We start from the raw sequence: 24,081 nt of genomic DNA, 5'->3' as shown, positions 1-24,081 counted from the left end.
AGGTCTTACTGCATTCATCATCGTGATTGCAATTGTCATATCTATGATTATCTGGAGGTAAGATTACATTAATTACTTATTTAATTACTATTATTGTTAATTTGAATATGTTTCACTATGTAAAATCGTTTATTTATTAATATATATTTTAATGCAATTTCGTTTTTCTATTCATGAAACAGCGCATACAAACCTTTTTTTGTAAAGCGTTGTATAAATATCAATTATCATTTTATTATGTAAATTTCATAGAGATCATAACGTCCAATGCTTAGGTCTGTATATGCAAGACAGTCAATGCATATATTGAAATAGTTTGGTAGGGTTAAGGCTGGATATTAGTAAGATATATATGTGCGTTCGGACAAACGGAAAGGCATAGGTGACGATTATCAGCTGGATAAGAGTGGCAGTATTACGAAATTGCAAGGTATGTTTGAGATAGCATCGATATCTTTTCTTTCATGAGAGTACTGGTAAAATCTATCTTTGATTATTTTGTTTAATGGTTCTAGGAGGAGACATGTGAAGAACTCGTCTAAGACACGATCCATTGATGCGCCTGTCTATGATTCCATTGGCAATGAGTATAAGGTGGCCTTTAACCCGAATACAGACGTCACGATCGGAATTAGCAACGATGCGTACACTACTCTGAACGTGGGTAGCATGGAAACAATTGAAACACACGAATCACGATACATGGCACTTGGAGATGGTGTTACAGGACGTCCGAGGGCAGATACAGAATCAACTGACCCGAGAGGGCGCTCGAATACTGCTAACAGTACTACGCTTCTTGTACCTGTCGATGACGAAGGGTATGCTTCCTTACGGAGTACCCAACAGCTACCTTACATGAGTTTGTCACATGGCAGGGATTGCAACCAGGGGAGTGGAAATGATCTGTCTTCGGGGGATGTGGGTGGAAGGGAGGGCGGTGAGTTTGACCAACTTCGATCTGCTTTGGAATCACACCGTAGCTCTGTAGACACGAACAGTAATGTGTATGAAACCCTGGAAACCCCTAGGCCATCAATCGACATGGGTGTCCTACGCAAGCAAGGGAGTCTCGGGGAGAACGAGTATGAGGAACTTGATTACACGGAAATCAACTCAAACAAGGATGTTGACCAATCTACAAAGCAACAATCTCCTCGTCGAAGAATAGATGCTGCTCCCAAAAGCAATTCATCAGAGGCTGATGCAATGGCAAACACCAACACTGATACAACCTACAACGAAGTGGATGACAAAAACATGATTTTCAATGATCTTTATCGCCCATCCGGAAGCGATTTTGTTGAGTGTGGTAGGTCAAGTAAAACTCACATCGCAAATACACCTACATCGAACGTTATCAAACAAAATGGGGAAGAAAGAATGTCGACATATGATAAGGTTGATGATGCTACCTTATTGTTCAACGATCTTTATCAACCTTCAGTAATGGCAGAAGACCTGATCCAACAAGTCAATGACAAAATCAAAAGGAAAGCCAGTGCTTCATCTGAGTCAGCAGCTCACCCGAATCCATATTATTTCTGCCTGAACCCTTCTGATGATACTGACCCAATAAGAGCACACGGAGTCTTAAATATTAGAACAGATGTCCCTCTTGCAGGGATGTCCCTACAGACAAAAAAGGACGATAGCAGTCGAGAAAATGTCGACGGGAAATTTGAAGATATTGAATCACCACCATACTTTACGTTGGAACCTCCCAATTAAACAAAAAGAGCATTCCCAATGTAAGACCTTTCAATTGTGAACATTTGGGGGAAAACTGATGGGAAATTCGGCATCAATACAGTGATGTAACCGATAGTCATGGTAGTGGGGAAGTTTGCTTTCATTGATATAATGTAGTTGTTCTGCTATATGCAGGCCATCATGTAGGCCATCGTTTACGGCTTGATTCTGTCGACTAGTACGGTCAGCGAAGCCATGAGACTGAATAGTTTCATAATTAAGTAATTGATTATAATACCAGCCTGGCGCCCATGCAGCGGAATGCTGCTTTGCTGAGTTACTATGGGAATTACCCGAACATAAAGAGATTCTGATATAGTGTGAAGAACAACTCGGTAATGGAGTTGATTTTCTTTTATTTGATCCAATTTGATTTGATTTATTTGATTATGCATAACATACAATGATATTCAGTGATTCGTGCAGCTTGGAATGATAAGAATAAGTAATCTCAAGAGCATATTTTCCCGGTTTTTAAACCATTGGAGAAAATAACATGGAAGCGTTTTGAAGTCAGTTATATTTTCAAATGAAAATTGTAGTTTTGCTATTGATGATAGGTTCTCGTTGTGATATCATGGTTATTTTCTCAAAAGAAAAAATGAGTTGGAATACATGTACGAAATGATTCAGATTCAGATTTATATTTTTATTTAATTCATCAATTATAAATAATCACTGTAATCGCCATATAGTTAAACTGTAACATGGAGGTGCCGTGGCCGAGTGGTCTAAGGTGTCTGACTATACATAAAAAAGGTTCGGTCCCCGGCCGCGGCACCTATGCCCATGAGCATTTAATCTACAATGCTCTTTTATCCTGCTTTCAAATAAATGGAAATGTTATATGCATTATTGGTAACTAGGTGTGAACTTGTGTGGGTTTAATAAAAATATATTGAACACAGAAATTGCATCTATGAAAATAAATGGAATACTTATTTTTCTTACATACATATATATTTCCTTGTTGCTTTCATTAGGAAACAAATCAATGGTGTGAATATACAGTTTAACAAATATTTAGTTAAAAAGAAATTACCGACATGAGGGTGATTATGTGTCCAATCTATTGGGGCAGTATTTCCCCCAATGCGGGAAGTATATTGCCAGTTATTGAATATTAAAAAAATAAGCAGCAATTACTTTACCGTGGGAAAAATTGTCAACACACTGGATGAATTAAAAATTGTCCAAGAGAAATGCCCAATGTTTGTTGGACACATAATTACCCTCATGGAGCACTTTTATCCAATATTTTTAGAGTGTAGTGAGTAAACGTGACTCCCCACCCCCAGCCATCCCCTCCACACCAACCAATACAACAGATTGCCATTGTGCACTCTCCGTCAATGGTCAGTGATCATTGTTCTCATAACACTGGATTTAACGTTTATATCTTTACAAATTGGTTTTAATAGTAGCAATTACGCGGAGGTTAACTGTTCAAAGGGCAGGCTAATATTTGCAGTTCTGTTGTTAGGTATACATTTTACGTAAATTAACAACAAGATCTACAAAGGTCTTTTTTAAGTTTCTGAATCGTTGTATCACATTCATTATTTCAATGTAAGGGGTGGGACCAGAACATATGCTATTAAGCATATTCCATAAATGATAATATTCTATAATCACATGTTGGAAAATATATCAAGAAAAACCAAATGTATAAAGACGACATAACTTGAAATTTATAAATCCTAGCATTTTCATAATTCTTTAAACCAAACTACAATTATGTACGAATGTTCTTTTAACATGTAAAATGCGGCCTAAGATTGTTTCCTGTGGATGATTTCAACCTAGAAACTGCGTTGTAGATATGTTTTATATATCCCATCTAAATGTATTTATATCAGCATGTGTAAATAAGTATACAAATATGCATACATATAGAATAACTGTGTGTGTATGCATGAATACGTACATTAGTTTTTTTTCAATTGATAAAGGTCCGTCGTCATATCTAAATGTTATTGCCAACAATGTACGTTCATATCAATTCTTGTCGAAACAGAAAGAAAAATAGCTGTGAAGGTCATCTTGTTGAACCAGTGCTACGCACTGCAGAATAAAAGTCAATCGGTCTTCCATAACTGCAAATATTCTTTTTTGTGATAGAGTTGGTGTTTTCCCATGTACATTACCTTTCCGTTGCAAACTAGGCTGTCGTCAGCAATCGCCAAAGCTGCAAAAAATACATATGAAAATTAAAGCATCTTCTTAGGGTCAGAATAAGAATGTATATCAGGTCATCGACATATATTTGGGGAAATCCCTCTAAGTTTCCATCTTTCGACAAAAAAACTCGAAGTTTCTGGATAGACCTATCTTATATTACATAACAATAACCCTTGAACAAGCTAATCTTGTTTGCAGACATTGAGATTTTGATACGCATGCAGGCCCATGCACCCTACATGAAATGTGGATTGGTGTAAGGGGGCTACTGGCTCAAAATATTGGAATATCTTTAGTCTGTACTTGGAATTCAATCTAGGTTCATTGAATGTGCGTAAATCTTGCTCGCTTAGAAGAAGTTGAGGGATATGGTGCTGACAATTATCCTAGGCGCCATCGGTATATCAATTTGTGTCTTTTCTGATAAAAAAAGAGAAAATAACAAATTAGGATCTGCAGGTGCCTGGGCGTAGGATATCTGGAGGTAGGCCTAATAAATCTCATGGCTATGTATGTAGAAAATATTTTGACGGTGTTGATGGCGGTGTGTGGATCTAATCCGAGTGTTGTGAGTGACTGTAATAGTGGCGCTGGTGATGATGGTGCCAATGTTGGTAATTGCTGTGATTCATGCGATAATGCCACTTGGTTTCTCTTAGATTGATTGATTAATCGGATTTATTTCTTAGAATAAAATGTAACGAATGAATTGCAAAATCGATATTTTTTTCAGGCAGCACAATAAAATAAAGAGTGGCAAAGTTGTGATTTTTTATTTTAATTTTCAGTAACCGCAAAAAAAAAAAAAAAAAATTTGATGACGTATTCAAATTGTTTTCCCCAGTGACTTTTACTCTCTCTCTCTTTTATTTTTTTCTGCCCAGAATGCTCCTTTAAGAGGGAGTCATTACGAAACGTCATATCAAAAGGAATTTCTAGACCGAAGATAACAGTAATAAACTGATTAATAAAGTAAAGTCATATAAACAAAAATATTTCCAATCATGGTTATAAATATCATTTTTCAATGATTAACTTATATAAAACAGAAAGTAAACTTACTTTCTATATTCTGCAACGCGGGAAAAATAATTCAAAATTTGATCAACAAGGTCAAGATGCACATGCATAGTTTACTGGATGATAACCACAAATCTGTTTGAAAGGATATAGAACTATAATTGAAAAAAAAATAATAATTCATAAGAACATATCCATTTTTCGGAAACTTTGCTCTCCGAAATGCCTCTTTAGGCAATTCGCAAAAAGCAGATTCATTGCGCACTTGACAGATACAGACAACATGCCATAATAGACATTGTGCAATGTAAATATTCAGAATTGGGACCATGTCAGTCCTTGTGGTTCAATAGAAACATTTCTTCAAATTCTAAACAGTATTTTTATTTTGAAGTTTGGAAAAATGAAATAATTTGTATGGTATCTGATCTACTTAATCCACCTTTTCCTAAACACAAATTATTTGAAGAATTGATCTTAAACTTTGATATTTCTATACAGGATAGAATCAAATTCATTTTTTTAATCAAACATATTCTTGAAAATGTGGATGTTCATAACATGCTCATTACTAAAATGTTATCTTTAAAGAAATTGCCTAGTTATGCTTATGATATTATAAATGTAAATGTTACACCGGAGAATAGTCAGGAATATTGGAGTGATAGATTTAATCTTTCTCTTGATTTTGAATGAGGAAAAAATTCAATCTGTAATTTTTTTGGAGTATTATTGAATGACTTTTCAAGATCAAGAGGAGGGATTCTCCAAATTGCACCCTTTGCAATAAAATGAGAAAAACAATAATTAACATATTTTGCGAATGTGGAAAAATTACGCTGTTATATAGAATAATTGTAATCTTTGAGCAATCTTTGTTATTTTTGGAATGTCCAAAGACAATAGACTGCTAATGGCAAAAATTAGACTGCTCTGGAAATTGGCAGAATGTTCTTTTTGTACACAATATTAAAAGCTTCAAAATAATTCAAATGTAAACTGGCAGTTTCTTCAGGGAGATCATCACATCAGATTAGAACTCACAGTTTCACACCACACTTTATGTCAGAGCATAGTTTATTTCCGACTAGGATACAACATTTATCTTCTGTGGAATTACATTATATGTGCACGCCATTAATGAACTGCTTGCAGTTACTTTGAGAGGGGAATTCTCAGTTCTCATTGAGATCATCAACCTGTTTTAATAAACGCTTTTCAACCCAACGAATGCGGAAATTGATGGTAATCATCATTAACATCATCTTCACGGACATGTCAAACTGTTACAGTGACTTTTGTTATTTATCGCGCTTCAACATCTGTTTCATTATCGCCATCATTGTGAACTTTCAGTTAAGGCATCTTCGCCAACCGACGTGGAATGTATTGGATTTATATCATAACCTTTGAGTATACATCTGACACTTCTAGAGATAAATGCAATATCAATGTTTATTTTCTTTTGTTTAAGTACGTGATCTATTTCCTGTAATCATGGTAATGAAAAAAGGGAAATCAAATCTAAAACGAAATTTTCATTGTTATTTGTTGCAGTATCGTAACAACGCCGCTATGGCAATATTTGCTGAGTGTATAAATACGTGAAAAACATAACACAAGTTACTACTTGTCTAACTTTGATAAAATATTGGGTACATACACTGATTGATTTATATCTTATTTGTTCCTATTATTAAGATGTTTTATATATATTTGTGTAAATTTCTAAATAACCCACGATCTATTACAACATTTAAACTTTTTGTCCAAAAAACACAAGGAAACGGAATATGATTTAACTCCTCCCCCCAAAAAAGAAAATTGCCTTTTTATTATGCAAAATAGAAATTTTAAAACTAATTTCCATATGAATTAGGACTTTATATGCACATGTGTATGTATATACATTAACGCATACGTATATATACAGTATATATATATGTATATACACTGTTAAAAAAAACATGATTTTACAGAAAAATAAAAGAAGATTTTGCAGAAAGCAATACCAGAATCATTCTTTAAATTCATGAAACAGGAATTTTTCTGCAATTTAACAGAACAGGTCTGTTAGAAAAAGGGGAAAAGAGTGTTTTATTTAAGGAAATTTGTAAGATTACACACACCAAATACCAATTTCCTGTAAGATTACGCAATCTGGTAAGATTACAGGTGTTCTCGAGACTCTGCTGCAGGAACTTCTTTTAGTTTAAGGATAAATTTTCTAACAGTGTAGTAAAGAAATGGATGAAGAGGACAATGGTAGACGTAGCTCAAATCAAGGTTCCCCAGAGCTTTACACACACACACACACACACACACACACATATATATATATATATATAGATATATATATGTATGTATGTATGTGCGTGTGTGTGTGTGTGTGTGTGTATATACATGTACATGTTTATATAATAAGTACGTTCAGACTTTAGTGTCATTCCAGGCCTCTTGAATATTAATTCAACTTAGCTCATCGTTGATATGTAGTCTGTTCATTATACTTTAAATGCCATCCTTACAGTGCTTATCAAGGCATGTATCTGGTTATTCAGTATTAAAGGGGAATCCAACCCAAATAAAAACTTGTTTTTATAAGGAAAAGGAAAATCAGACAAGTTGTTAGGTGAAAGTTCGACCAATATTGGACAAACAACGAGAAAGTTATGAATTTTTAAAAGTTGTAAATATTGGTAATCACTATACCCATGGAGACTTCAAATTGGCAGCATATGGGATGTCATAGTGATGTAAGGCAAGGACTACTCTTCCATATACTCCAATACATAATATGCTAAATTGTCACTTTCCCCAAAGGTTTTATTTAATATCATATTTTTCTTTCATGAGGACATAAAACAATATACTACCTGGGCTATATCTAGATTTCTGCCCCAGGGGAATGGGTACTTAGGAGAAAACCACAAATCCCTGATAATAAAGTACATGGCCTATGGGAAAGTTGTCCTTGCCACTTGTCATGATTTACTTACCCAGTTGCCAATTTGAAATCTTCATAGTATTAGTGATTTCAATCTTAAAGCAGCTATAACTTTCTTATTGCTTGTCCGATTTCTTTCAAACTTTCCCCATTCTTTTTAGTTCATTTTTCTTCTTCCTAACACAACGTTTTGTGGCCAAGGCTGGATTCCCCTTTAAGTCTGATCTTTTATACACGCTGTAGTGTGCAGAGTGTAATATCGACGATCCTTCATACGACCGATTGGATTTGCTGTATAGCTAAAACTTAGGATAATTTATGTACATAAACCCTGGCTTAAAAGTTTACATAGGTACTGCTTATAACATATTATTTGTTGTAATCCTATTTTCTGCCCCATGCACCCCCTTTGTTCTTATGTTTTACCTCGTAAACGTGATTATTTGTGACTTTTAAAAAAATTCTTTGAATAACTATAAATATTGTAATTTGATCTGATTCTTTATAAAAACATAAATAAAACAGATGCACATACATATATTATTTTAAGGAATTTTTTTCAATTCAATTCAATTCAATTCAAAGTCTTCTTTATTCGCATAAAAATGCACATATACATAAAAGACGTGTTTTCCAATTTACAAAACAAACATATTCAGTATATTAAAAAATGCACTTTAAAACATCCATTCAACAACAAATAAAACAAAACCGAGGTGGGAACATGAATCAATATGCCTGTAGGCACAGAAAGTCAATAAGTTCCTTCAATTCACTTTCAGTTAAATAAGATACATCCTTTTCATCCCTCATTGTAATGAGTTCCCTAATTTGCTAAACCATGCGATCCACATTAGCTAAGTTGCACTGAACCTTATTCCACTGCCTATTCACCTGTCTAGGGTCCATCATATATTTACTATTCAAGTATTTGATATTCCCCCAAGCACAGAGAATGAACCAAACTGACTCATTTTTTTTTATATATGATACGGTAAAGTTATTAGCCTTAAGAGATGACAAGACAAAATTTAAACATCTTCTATGAAACCACAATTTTATGCACATCGTTTTGGCCAAAAAAGGTAAGAACACATTGTGTGTTTGCCAAGGAACTTTCCACACCCTGCGAATAGCTATTCTCCATAATTATCATAGTCGATGTTGTAGACTGATGGCTTTCTTGCGGTCGTTTCACGACTTGTATTAAACTTATTGTTTAACTTTGTGAGCAGTCGGTTTAAAAAAAATCTCAAACCAAGATGAAACATGTGTTCAAGTGCATGTATTAGAACCAATAAACCCTGAAAACATCCATAATGGAGAATGAAAAGCTAAAACTACAAGGCAAACCCCGATTTTGTAAATAGGCGTCTTATAGACGCCGAAATTGTACACATAAGTGTATGGGGTGAAATTAAGATGGTGTTTCCGGTCACTTTATATTTCAATTTTTTTTGTATTTATGTTTTTATTGTAAAACAAAATAATATATACAATAACAACAAAACTTCATAGCTACTGTACTTAAGATATCTACACAAAATATCTACACAACTGATGACAAGTCAACACATACACAGGACAAACACGATTCTCTCAGTAGCAAAAAGATAAAGAATAAATAAATAAGTAAATAAATTAATCAATAAATAAAAAATACATAAAGGCATCCAGATTCCAGAATATGGAGAAAACAATAATTTTGTGAGGGATAAGCATTAATCTACATTAAAGGACCACTTATTGAAATGCAGTGCCAACTTATCATTCTTTTCAGCTATATAGTATTCTGTTTTCTGTTTTACTTTGACAAAGGTTATGAAAGCCTGAAAGTTTAAATCAATTTCTTGAAACTTGCATCTCATAATATAGAATTTAAGACATAAAAATAGGAAATTGATACACATATCATGTTTGCCACCAATATCAAAACCAAAAATGAAACTGATATCAGGATAGACTGTTGTTTCATGAATAATACTATCAATGTAGTCTGTGAGCTTCTTTCTAAATGGTAAGACCTTTTCACATTCACAAAAAATATGTTTTAAAGTTTCAGGGTATTTACCACAAAAATAGCACAGTGGTGATTCACTTCTATCGATTTTAAATAAGAAAGACTTCACTGCAATAGCATTATGAAATAATTTGAAATAAAATGACTTTAACTGGGTCTCTATATAGTACATCTGAAATTTCTCTTGTGGACTGCTGGCCAATCAATGTCATTGGAATCCAAACCTAACCATTCTTCCCATTTGCTTTCTATCCTTTCACAAGACACAAATTCTTTACTTCTCAAGACATCATAAGCATGTTTTGGAACCTTACAAGTTTTTACCAACCGTGATAAAATTGAATCAAACAAGTCTTCTGTTACCTGTTTAGGATCAAGAAACCAGTCTAAATAAATAGCATTCAATAGTGAATCATATTTCCTTCTATCCTCAATGGGAATATCAAAATCCAACACTAACTCCTCAAATGTTTTTACCCTATTGAATCCATAATACAATTGACAGATAGTATGAATACCTCTTTGCTGCCATACTGGATAGTAAAAAAAAGGTCTATGTTTTACACTGACATTTTTGTTCCACCATAAATAGTCTTGTAAATGATAATGATGTAAATTCATGTCTTTCATCATTGCAGACCTATACTCATACCAAATACTTAAAGATGCTGCTATTTGACAGTTTCCTATTCTTCTCAAAACGCAATGAGGTGCCTCAGTTTTCCACAATACAAGATGATCCTCATTAAAAATTTTCAACATTTCTATTTCAATACATTTCCAAGAATTACTATAACTTTCATCAAAAAAAGTTTTACCCACACCATTTTCTGCGCTTTAGCATACAAAAATGGATCAATCATTTTGAGACCACCTTCTTCATACTGGTTACATAATATACTCCTCTTTACACGGTCATTTCCATTACTCCAAATAAATCGAAACAATAAGCTGTTTAATTTCTTGAAGAAGGTTTTAGGAATATCAATACATAAGACTGAAGATAAGTACAAAAGTTGTGGTAGTATAAGTGACTTAATAACTGTTATTTTGCCCAATAAAGAAATACCTCTTTGTCGCCAACAAGTAATGGTTTGTTCCATCTTTTTCAATCTTGGAGGAAAATTGAGTTCGTAAAGGGACTTAATTTGTAAAGAAAATGTAACCCCAAGAGCTTTTTATATTTCAATTTTTGAAGCACTAAATGATTATTTTCGAACGCGTTCTTTTTTTACTGGGCTTCATTTTTGTAACATATCACAGACACAGGTGACAAGTGTGACCTTCTAGCTCAGATTTTTAAAAAGTCAAACCAAAGTTAACCAATCACTTAAACACATATTGTATGCGTTCTATTTAAAGTTGTTAGATAGACCTGATTATGCAAACAACGATTGTTAAAACAGTTATAGAAATAGCAAGGACAAGATCATAACATTTGATGTTTGCTTGTTGTGATGGCTTGCTTAAACTGTGAACGAACATTTGCGTTATTTTTTTCTAAGTTTATGTAATCTTTAAACGATATAACAAAAAAAAGACTAAATATTTATCAGGCGCGTAGCCAGGGGGGCGGTGCCCCCCCCCCCAGAAAAAAGTCCCCAAAAAGAAGAAAAAAAGGGGGAAAAAGAGAGGAGAAAAGGAAAAGGGAAGGGAGGAAAGGGAAGAAATGTAGCTTTGTGTTTTTTTTCTTTTCATTCTTTATTTTTTTCTCAAAAGAGGAACTCCTTGACTCTTGCTTTAAATTTATATATGAATTTTGCTTCCGCGCTGCGCGCGGTTAAATGACAATATTGAAGTTCTCCATTGTTTCTCCCACCCCTTTTCTAACCCTGTTTTTCCACCTCACCTATATGTGTTTCTTGGCAGTTTTAAAAGTTCAAATGTATACATTAGGGCATGGAATTAGAGTAAGGTTAGGCCGAAGTAAATGAAATTATCTTCTTCTTTTTTAATTGATCGCTCAATTTCTGGTCGAGTCGGCTCCGAGCGGTTAAATCTTTATATCAATTTCTGGCGTCACCTCCATAAAGGCAACTTTTCCCGCTTTTCAGCTCAATACTAAACAACCATGATTTTGGGACAAACAGGTTCCTAATTTTAAAAAAGAGGAAGGTATAAAAAATTCGTGTCGTATTAAATAAAAAAGTACAATATTTTTATCAAATTCTACTATTATTTCATATTATTTCCCTGCACATTGATTTCCTGTCCTGTTTTGCGCCCTCAGTTTGAAATTTTAAATGACACTTAAGTTTCTTTATAATTCAAAATGAAGTGCTTCAGGATAAGTAAACAAAAATACGCATCTTTTTAAAATAGTTTCAATGAATCACAGAAATGTCAGCTTTTGCGCACTATTTTCCTTGTAGTGAAGTTTAATAATCTTAGAAAATCAATTGAATTAGAGCCGATGGCGTATTAGAGATATCTGCATTTGATGAAACGTCAGCCCTTTAAAATTTCAGAGTTTCATTGCTCTGCGCGGGGAGGAATATCTTCCTCAGGACTGGCATATACACTTCTTCTCCTCTGTTTTGCGAGTTCAAGATATGCACTGTGTCGCTAAATTGTTTGTAATCAAATCTGATCTTTCCAAGGGAAGCATATTCAATATATATTAGATAATACATTTTTCTCGGGACCCTTTTCATGGCCAAAAAAATTATAAAAAGGTCAAGCTTCCGCGCTTCGCGCGGGATTATTATTATTTTAATTTCCTCCATTGTATTCCTTTTTTGGGAGTTCACAATCACTTTTGAAAACAAGGTTCAAAATCACAATACAGTCAACTGAATTTGAGCTAATATAGGTACTAGAGACAAGGGAGACCGTTCCTTTTTATTTTAATTTATGAAACACCAAAAGCTTCGCGCTTTGCAAGGGAGGGGGAATCTCCCCCTCCCTACACCCACCCCATAGGGAGCGCGCTTCGCGCGCTTTGTGTGCATTTACCGCCCCCTCCAAAATGAAATCCTGGCTACGCGGCTTGTATTTATTATACTAGTCCATCGGCCATGTGTATGTCAGCATAAATCAAACTCAACAAATAATTAGATATGCCTGTTCCTGGAGTCAAAATATAATTTTATTGTACACAACAAACAAATCCGCCTATCTTCGCACGCATATAAAAAGCTGCGCAAACATTGTATAAAGTTTTAATTTATTCAAAGTTAGTACTTGTAAAGCAAGTTCAGGGTGATTAACCATTGGACCAGTAAATTATTCATCTTCATTTCGTGTTTACGAATTCCTCGACCTAGTTTAAATGAGTAATCTGGTAAATATAGAGCATCTGATCTTTTTTTCTTCCTCTCTTCAGGGGCGGCGAAGCGAAGTTCAAAGTGGAAAGGGGGGGGGGGAGAGAAAAGAACACATCTTCTTTCGAAAAAGGAACTATTTCATAACAAAGAAAGTATAACTTTTATACAGATGTGTAATGAGCCCCCCCCCCCTAAGGTGGCTCGATATGTCGTATCACGTAAAATCTATAAGAAGCCACGAGCGAGGAAAACTGTTGACACTTTTATAACGAAATTCAATTTTTTTCGTGATAGATTTTGATACAATTTTTAGATGAAATTACATATTTCAACCTTCTCTTCTTTTCTGGTTGTGATTTTATTTTTTTTATGTACGCAACTGTTTATCTAGCTCACTCACATGCTTCATGAAACTGAAGGCCAACAGGATCATTCTATCCCCGTCACACTTATTCGGAATCAGCAGAAATTTTTTTTTCAAACTTCGAGCCATTCGGGAGGGAATTTCGAATTGATCTAAATTTGTAAAAATGTCGTTCGATGACTTCAATGCTCCTCAGTGCTGACTGACGTTGCAGCAACAGCTAGCCGTGCTTTTATGCGATTCGATTCTCCCATGAATGCGATCAGAATGCCTCGAATGCTCTTAGAATGTCGTAAGAATATTTAGAAATGCAGTCAGAATGCACTTCGAATGTCGTTCGATATTTCTCCACTTCGAATGCACTTCGAAAGTTTTGAACATGAGCAAAACATTCGGGCCGGTCACAAGAATGGACCCGAATGTCTGGAATGCACTCAGAATGCAGTCAGAATTTTTAGAATGCGCTTCGAATATCCAGGAATGTACCAAGAATTTTCATTCCGACGGCATTCCGGCTCATTCCGCCTCTAGTGTGACGGGGGTTTTAGAATGTCGTAAGAATATTTAGAATGCAGTCAGAGAGCAGTCAGAATGCACTTCGAATGTCGTTCGATATTTCTCCACTTCGAATGCACTTCGAAAGTTTTGAACATGAGCAAAACATTCGGGCCGTCACAAGAATGGACCCGAATGTCTGGAATGCACTCAGAATGCAGTCAGGATTTTTAGAATGCGCTTCGAATATCCAGGAATGTACCAAGATTTTTCATTCCGACGGCATTCCGGATCATTCCTCCTCTAGTGTGACGGGGGTTACATTTTCCCTCTTCAAAAGAATAGTAACAAAAATGGGAATACTGTTGTCTTGTTTCAAAGGGGCACTCGTTAACGCATAAAACGGGTCCTTCTCAGGTTGAAGGGGTACAAAACATATCGGTCAGGGGCATTTTACTTAAGTCAAAAAGGGCACTGATACGAGAAGGCATGGGGTCATTTGCTTGCACACACGACGGGTCATTTTCAGGTGTAAGGGGCACAGTACAGGTTAGTGAGGGACAGTTTTAGTGCATAAAATGGACACTTTTTCAGTGCTTCAAAAAGTCGGGGCACTGTGCTTCCTGGCACCCCAGGTTCGCTGCCCCTGCTTCTCTCTCTCCCTTTCTGTCCCTCCCCCCCTCTCTCTCTCTATATATATATACACACACATATTTCCTCTTTTCTATTTCTCTCTCTCTCTCCCTCTCCCTCTTTGGTCATGCATTAAGACGATGATCGAGACCAGAAGTTTGCGTGGTATTGATGTTTTTAAAAGGTTGCGCGAAGAGCAAAGTCCTTTAGTATTTAATAATATGTAAGTGTATGATGCTATTAATACTTTTTATGAGACTAATAACAGATCCAGTTTTTTTCCTTGATGACCAGCTCATATATTGGATAATGCCAGCTCCCAAGGTCATTAGTAGGACGGAAATATGGATAGAGGCATGGAACTCCTCCTTGTGATTGTTACCGGCGCACTTACCTTCGGTAGGTATAAAATACTCATTTTTATCACTGTAATTGAATAGACATAATCTTATAAAAATCCATGACAGAATTGATACTGATATTGAATAAATAATAATAATAATAATACAGATATTAATTATAATATCAACTAAACAAATGTTAATGATAATAGTATTAGTAATAATGACAATAATCTTAATACTTTTTATAACGATGATAATAATTAATACAATTGTTTTCATCTTAAACAATAATATCGATAATACATCAATGGAGGTGCCGTGGCCGAATGTTATACGGTGTCTGGCTATACGTAAAAAGTCTGGGGTTCTATCCCCGGCCACGGAACGTATGCTCGTGAGCAAGGCATCTAATCGACAATGTTCTTTTATCCTACATTTAAATAAAACATGTAAATGGAAATGCTATACGCACTTTTGGCAACTAGGTGTGCACTTGTTTAAAGAAAAAAATGTGATGATAATAAAAAAATATATAATAACGATGATTAAAAAGAAGAATAGTAATAATTTACAGAACCTGTAATAAACATTCATAATAATTAGTGTTGCGTCCAAACAAGAGCAAACGAACTCCGGGTTTTTTTTTAAATCTAACTTTTATTATTATATTAGGTACTAACTTTAATGTCTTTAACTTTTTTCGCTATTGACATATTTTTTGATCGTTTTATGTTCACAATAATCAACATGGCAATGTCTATAATTTATATTTTTAGAAATACATGCATATTTGGTAATAACTCATGGTAGTGATGAATAGTTTTTGCTAACTCAAGTCTTACTTGGAAACGTTTTTTTGTTTTCAATTATAACCATGCTTACATCCTTACTTTATGTCTTTATTGTAGCTGGTGCGAATTCAGAATGCCTTTCGCCAAACGCTACCTGCACCAACTGTACCTCAAGCCCCGACCTAACCGGTGGAGACTCATTCCCAGTAAATTCTTACATAACATGGACGTGCAATGATGGATTTACATTGGATGGTGATGCTGATGCAATTGTTTGGGTTTGCACAGAAGATGGGGAATGGCTGGGTGACGAACCTAATTGCACAGGTAACAATTTTCATTTCATATTCTGAAGAAGGCAAGGCTATTGGGCTCTCTCGGCCCAGTTGGGCTATAGGTCCATAGTCCTGACTATTGGTCTTTGTATTACATTAGAACAGCGTGAGAAACCTGCTCTATTTGAAAATACATTACATTGAAGTGTACTTTTATCCTCCACTTGATCCATATACTCTGATCTTTACCTGTTTACGAATAAGAGTATTAGATGTTATCATTAAGATATGCTCCCATACGAGCGAATAGATAATATGAATACGGCTACACCATAAACTACACTATTTTACTAACATTTTCCGTTCCAAGGCAACTCGAATTTTACTCTAAATATAAGTATTTATAATGTTTTTCATATGTTGCCATGTACATTTCTTTGCAAGTCACTATTTTTTCAATGCCTGATAAAATCTTAATGATAATGAACAATACGAGGTTAAAAGTAAATATATTTATTTCTTCGCGCATGTTCACAAATAAATCGCTGCTAGAACATTAACGTCCGCACATAAGCAAAAACCGAGTGTTTTCGAAAATAAAAATCATGAAAAGTTAAAAGGAATTAATGGGCAAAGATGTTCAATAAAAAATAGCATTGTTTGTTACCACCAAAATGGTTTAGCTTCTTTGACAGTTTGTGACCTTTAAAGGGGTATTCAGGGCTTGTTCTTCATAAAGATCAATAATATAGGATGCAGACAGTGATTGATCGCAACGAATCAGGGGAATTCGAAACTCTGAAATTTCATCAAATTATAGATTTTTGACGGGCTGTATTTTCTCAATGGCAAAAACGGTATCTTAAAGTGTGCCACTATGAAAACTGATCAAGTTACTTGCTGAACATTTCATTGGTATTTCATGAAGTTTTACATTCGTTAGTATTTATTTATTTGACTAAATCATAGTACAACAAAATATGACATTTTCTTCCTTTTTAAACATAAAGCAATTTCATTTTTGTAACTATGTATAATTCAATTTTTTTATGTTTTATTGCTCGGGAATTAAATATCGAAAAACAAGTTTTGATTGAGGCAAACTTAAGTAGCCTTATGATAAATTTTCTGCACTGCTTGTTCTGTATTGGGTTTTTGTGGACTTTATATTCCTTTTCATGTGTTTTATTTCGTTTTTCATACAACAGTTACGTGCAAGTAACTGTACTATGAATAATATTATAATCACGATCAAGAGTGGTGATCTAGACAATTTCATTTGGTTCCTTTAATGACCACCATTTTCCAATAATAATGCGCTGTTTTTTAAATCTTATGGTGTATATTTTATTCTAATTTCTTCGCTCGTTTACTTATTCAATCAGTTGTATAATAAATGTATGATCTATTATGATTAAATCAATCGATTGAGTTGAATGTTCCGGGACTATACTGTTGAGAAGATATTGCCTTATGGAAAGTAAACCTCGTCACATATGAGTAGTTGAGGATTGAGGTGGGGCTATCTAAGAAATTTCGTTTCGTTCAATTGTGTTCGAAAATAATGTATTATATTTTTTGTTAATGGTTTTGATGTATTTAGGTATAACGTATCTTATTTCCCATGTGTCAATTGTAGCTATCATGTGCCCAAGTCCTCCAATTCCGGCAAATGGGCTGATTGAACAAGGGACTCAGAAACAATTCTACTCACCGGGCGATATGATCCAATATGCCTGCAATGCAAACTACTACTCGAATGACACAGATCTAACCAGCACCTGCCTTTTAAATAGTTCTTGGTCCAATGTGGAACCATATTGTTCAAGTAAGCGATTATGACTTGATGATTATAATTATAGAAGTAAAAATCAATGATAATATTCATTATAATGCGCTAAACTACGTAAGCGAAACATAATGACTTGTAATTTGTTTAACAAATTTTCGGCATTACTCCTATTTGTTTAATATCAGTATGCTCGATCTGTAATGAAAATCAGAAGATTCTAAGTCAGAAAAAAATGGAACCAGTGGGATTCGAACCTGCCATCTACTGCTTTCCGGGCAGCGACTCAACCACCAGGCTATTCTGGTTCACGGCTAAGCCACGATGAACTGGAATTCAAATATCCTCGATCCTCTTCTTTCTGACTCATTAATATTCAAATGCCGTCCGCCGTGGACAATAGATTGAGAGGCTTTTTATAGGAGGAAATTATAATTTGTTTAACAAATTTTCGGCATTACTCTTATTTGTTTAAGATCAGTATGCTCGAGCATACTGATCTTATGATTTTCATTACAGATCATCTTTATCATGAAGATCTCAGCAATGGGTTCATGGGAGTCGGGAAAATAGGGGTGAGATATGACTTAAGTGGGAGAAGTAGGTTGATGGAATAAGGGTAGACAGAACATTCAGCCCTCGCCCCCTCCCTCTGTTCCGTCCTCACCTATTGTTGAGAGACTGAGGGCTATTGTCACGTTCGCGTGAAGTCCAGAGCAGAATAATGTTATTAATGTTCTGTTGACCCTGATCCCATTGACGCACTTCACCCACTTCAATTCTATCTTACCCCCTCTTCTCCTGATTGTTCATGAACACATTGTTGAGATCAACATTATAAGGACAAAATGATGCACTAATAATTGCAATTGATGATCCCTTATGCATTAGATTTCAATGTAATAACGCATTAAATTTTCACAAACAATAAACTGATCACAGCTAATCTTTAATTCACCAAATTACCCTGAACTTTGCAAGTACCAAACAAACAAAATGAAAGAAATAGGAAGGCTAATTCTGGCCCATTCAAATTTTCATGCCCTTTGTTTCTGTGGGCAGTGCTTGCTCAAGCATGAATAGTTTTCATTTTTTTTGAGTCATTGCAAAGTTAACTTTATTGGCTTTCCATATCTATAAGTCTTTCCCCCGAAGTGCTACACTTTTTTTATTTGGCAGCTATTTCAAAAGTGTATGGTTTTGGGGGGACGCACTGTAGTGCTTGAATATTCCGGTATCTGTCCTACTGCGTTAGATTCATTTGTTTCCAACGTTTGTCTTTATTATTGTCATTACACATATTTCGTTTGTATTGTTGCACCCATCTCCTCTCTACAAAGTCAATTGCAGTAATAGTCAAATGTCTTTTCCGGAGAGAAATACATGCTTTGAAGTAGCTTCTGATGGAAGTACATGGTTTGACGCAAAGAGTAACTGCGAAATTGAAGGAGGCTTCTTGGCTCTTGTTAAGGATAATGAAACACAGCATTTTCTCACAACAAATTTAATGAATCTCAATGAACAGTGCTGGATCGGTGGAAAGGCAGGACGGAGCTGGAAGTGGAGGAGTGGTAATTATGTAACATCTTTTGTTTGTCTCACTAGAATTCATTTGATTGATAAAATGGAGTTACAAGTATGAACAACACTGCATAATGTTTTTTATCTCTTTTTTACCATGCTAAACATGCTAAAGGGAATGAAAGGAGTCTCTTCCTGAGGATAACTTTACAATAACGACTGATATTCCCTGTCGAGTAGTATTTAGAGAGAGCGTAAGACGAGTCCTATTTATTCTTTCAACCTACCCCTTGCCGAAAATGAGGACACACCGTAGCCACACACATCCACTCCTTTCACAATCTTGTCCTGGACATATATGAACCGTCATGACCATTGCTCACGGCTGTAGTCAGGTAGTAGATGGGATCACTTCCCCATGAACAGACATCTGTCATGTCTGTGGCGTCGCAGTGCGTCATCAAATGGCGGAGAGACATGATCTTAAAGCAAAGAGTCATTGGATAAGAAAACTTTTCTCCTGCAATCCCTCCAAATTTTAGCTCAGGGTAACTGACTGTGCAAATGTAGGTCGAGAAAACATTGATACCCTCATCTCCTTTGCGAAAAGATTATTTTAAGAGAAGATCACCTTCACAACAAGTTTGTAATAACAGTAACAGAATATGATTGAAGAATCTAGGCAAAAGTTTGAAGAAAATCAATCAAAGAATAAAACAAAATAGTCGAAATTGAATTATTCCGTTTGCAACGGTTGAAATGTACGAGCAGCTGTATGAATGAAAGATTAAACAAAAATAATTCATCGGAAAACCATTAAAAATAGAATTTATAAATTCTACATTAAATGAAATTTGCTAGTTTATGAGGTCACAAATCAATAACTTTCTAATACTTTTAAAATCTTAAATCAATTTGTGTTTTACCTTCACCAGTATTTTAAGGTTTTGTTTTGCTTTACTCATTTGCAACAAGTCGGTCTTTTCCTTTATTATAATTCCTAAGCAGTCGGTTTTTCAGGCCCAATGCATTACAAACATTGTCAACGATGTATGCATATTTATCATTTTCGAATAATACGATAACAAAGGTCACATGACATGATGAGAATAATCTCAAAATGCGAAAAAGTTGATGCTGTAATTCCTGACTTATTATATTTTCCTTTTGGATGCAGAACATTAATTATTTTGCCGTGTTTTGTATTCATTTGAACAAGATTCTATTATATTCATATATTATATTGATGTAATATCTTTAGATGATAGATACATAGATCGACTGTTTTGGAATGACGGAGAGCCAGGCGCCGATGAGCAATGCATTGAGATCCGGGAAACGGGCTCCCAAAACGACTGGAATGACGAAACCTGCACCAAATCTTTTGGGAAGGGATACATATGCCAATTCAGTGAGTCATATCATCACCTCTAAATTTCCTTTAAATTTTCTCCTTAAGCTAATATTTTGCTGTTTCCTCAATTCTCTTGTGCACGAAATATGTCGGTTTCCCATAATCTCTAGTATCATATGAAACATATCATTGGTATGACGTGCAAAACTTTCCGAAGCCATGAAGCCATTTAAGACATCACACAAGCGCCATTTTGTATAACTACACGTCGCAGCACAAGGCACTTTGCACCCAACGATGGAAACGGACCAATGCGACGCTATTTGAGACTTTTGGCCCGTCGTAAAACAAAAAATCTGTCAACCAACGCAAGGTGCATGACATGGGAGAATTTTGACTTCTCGAGAGCGGGGACATTCGATTTGCGGTTCGTGTGTAGAATTTAGGTTTGCTACTATGCCGGGGCGGAAACCTCTCCCAAAAGGTGGGGGGCAGGGGGCTGGAAAGTTTGACAAGTGAAACAAAGTTTATCATCCCAAAATTAAGGTTATTTCGACGAAAATAAATTTGACAAGCAAAAAAAGTTCTATTTTTTCATGACGTAGTTCTTACCATTATGAAAGACCAACAAATAGTAGGGGAACATTTGATAGGGAAACATTTGATATTTTGTCACCCCCACTATTTTGGGTAGGGGGATACGTCCCCCTGTCCCCCCCCCCCTGGGATTTCGCCCATGCTACTATGATAAGAGGACACCTCCGAATTCAAACGTTCTTTACAACCATCGAGAGCCGCACAAACGTCGTCGTAGAGCTCTGTAATATGGACGAAACTGTCATCAGCGCTTCATTCTGTAAGTCGCACTTAAATGTCGACGCGTACATGATATACAACGCGCAATCTTATTTATCAATACTCAGTAGTGCGCGTCCTCTTGGTATGATCTGACCAATGCTGTCATGCCTTTTATACTGCGCGCAACTAGACATTTAAGTGCGACTCTAAGTCATACTTAAATCTTTGTGAAACACCCCCCAGGAGCCCTTTCACACGTGAAGTTTGATTCATTATCATTATTAGCGTAACGATGATTGTAATTTGTCTTTAGAATTATCGGACCTTTCCCACGCTCACTCAAAAACTGTGATTTGAGTTCGAATTCCCGATCGAAAAGCAGTATGTGTCCTTGGTCAATCATAGCACTGCATCGCAAATAGAAACTAAGATGAGTGCATGACAATTGTATTATACGGAATTGCTTAAATGGTCACATGAGCTCCACCCTCAAAAGATGTTTCGAAGGGCAAGCCTTTCACGCGCATGAATTCGTATCGTAATTTCAGTGAAACTCAATTGGAATTCGTGATTGTGATTTCCGTTCGTGATTCCTATTATGTTCTAGTGTGGTTTTACACGCGCTAAAAAGTCGCCATTAGCCTTATTTTCTCACTGGAATCCTCATTCAAATCACGATTTTTTTTTTACTTGTGAAAGGGCGGTGGTTAATGTCAAAATAATGTTTTAATTCTGATTTTAATGTGCATTATATATTTATGAGTTATCTTTTATTATTCTAACTTAATTGGTTTGGAGGCTTATGTTTGTATTTTTAAAATATTTGTATATTGATAGTTTACTTTGAAATTTTCATGTTGTTCAAAATGGTCTTTGTATATATCTAATCTTACATGTAACAAGATCTTTACAATGTAAAACAATGTAAATTTAGCCTTTGGGCTACCATTAATTGTTTCTTTAATAAAACCATTTATCTAAATCTAAATCTAATAGTTTGAAATTGACTGTGAAAACCTATAGTACAAAAATTCTAACAAAATACAGAAGAAGTCCTAAGTTATGTATGATTTAATATATGATATAAGACACCCACGTTGTGTTATGTCCCCGAGATGATATATCTCGCCATGTTTGACATATAAGTTTGTATAAGCCAACCTGTCAAGATAACTAATCTCTCCATTTGTCGACATAACTAATGCATTAATAATTATGCAGCGTAATCGTTTCCGTTTTATTCTTATGCTTAGTTCACATTATTATTCGGTATATCGAACTTTTTTTTCAAACAATCGCTCGAATTTGAGGTACTTGGGAATATTTTTTGTTTGGTTTGACGATTTTTTGTGGCCTTACATTTCGTATCATCGTATGATAACAGTTTAGTTGAAGTGATTTGGTATTTATCCTAATATTATTATGAAGCTGCAAATCTGAAATGATGTGTTTATTTGTGGGTTTTCTGAATTATGTATCTCGCTATTGTTCGTTTTTATGCGTAAGGTAGGCCTTCATTTTAATATCTTATGTATTCAAAAGTAGGTTTGTCTTTTGAGCTCGATTAAAAAGGTAAATAAACCATTCTGGAATAACATTTTTTCTATTATCCCAATCTTCCCATAGATAGTTCTGAATGCTCTGGAATTTCAACAGATCCACAAGTTCACAAAGTTCTGTACCGCAAACACTGCTTTCATTTTTTTGACAACCAATCTTCGTGGGAAGATGCGGCTCAAAGCTGCGAAGATAAGGGTGGGTACCTGACTGAAATATTGGACAGGAGCACTCAAGATTTCATATCGGAGATGGCAAATAACATTTTCGGAGTTAAGGAGTGGTGGATTGGTGGTTATGAAGATCATGAAGATGGGGAACCAAGATCGTGGTACTGGGAGGACAGTAAGTTTACCACCAAACTCTTCATGTTACTCCCCCACCCCCTTTAAATTCCACTTTCACTAGATCTCTTTCTACAAGGTTTTTGTTTAATGGATATTTAAGTATGTTTTATAGAATGCATCTTTGATGTCGTCAATTATGTTTTATGCTTGCATACTTGCCTTTCCTAATCCTATTCACCCGAATGAAGTCCATTGTAATAATTACATATTAATCAATAATGCAATGTGTGGGGGCACGTACCTCCGGGCAACAGTGCTGAATTTCACTTTTGTGCCCCTGACTCACTTGCCGCTTCCGTAATTCTTTGCATTTTTTTGTGTGTGTGATTCGTTAGTACTTTATGTATTGGTCAATTAGATTATAATGATACAGATGAGAATCTATCTATCAATTTTATCAAGACGCTTTGATACAACAAGGGTACCGAAAGTGGCTAAAAACTGAATTGTATAACCCTTGGTATATTATGTTGGTGACGCATGTATTAAAGTATGTTTCACATTCCCATAATGACAAACAAAAATCCGATGCGGCCGAATAACATTAAAGAAAATAGTTCTGACTCATTATAAAGTGGCACGGAAGGAAAAAAGGGAAAGGCTATGAGCATGATGAGAAAGAGAAAA

At 35.2% G+C, this 24,081-nt stretch overlaps 2 protein-coding genes across 2 annotated transcripts; both read left to right on the top strand.

Annotated features, from left to right (window-relative positions):
* Positions 1–2,488, top strand: LOC121420735. Its single transcript, XM_041615384.1, has 2 exons — positions 1–57; positions 516–2,488. Exons 1-2 carry the CDS (start codon positions 44–46, stop codon positions 1,729–1,731), a joined length of 1,230 nt encoding a protein of 409 aa, XP_041471318.1. The 5' UTR covers positions 1–43; the 3' UTR covers positions 1,732–2,488.
* Positions 2,489–4,199: 1,711 nt separating this feature from the next.
* Positions 4,200–23,499, top strand: LOC121420571 (secretory phospholipase A2 receptor-like). Its single transcript, XM_041615235.1, has 7 exons — positions 4,200–4,417; positions 14,973–15,077; positions 15,931–16,140; positions 17,728–17,916; positions 19,218–19,448; positions 20,660–20,809; positions 23,177–23,499. Exons 2-7 carry the CDS (start codon positions 15,023–15,025, stop codon positions 23,497–23,499), a joined length of 1,158 nt encoding a protein of 385 aa, XP_041471169.1. The 5' UTR covers positions 4,200–4,417; positions 14,973–15,022.
* Positions 23,500–24,081: the final 582 nt, after the last annotated feature.

This window comes from Lytechinus variegatus, chromosome 8 (genome assembly GCF_018143015.1).
Source record: "Lytechinus variegatus isolate NC3 chromosome 8, Lvar_3.0, whole genome shotgun sequence".
NCBI lineage: Eukaryota > Metazoa > Echinodermata > Echinoidea > Temnopleuroida > Toxopneustidae > Lytechinus > Lytechinus variegatus.
Note: the sequence above shows the minus strand (reverse complement) of the source record. Positions and strands in the feature narration are given on the sequence as shown.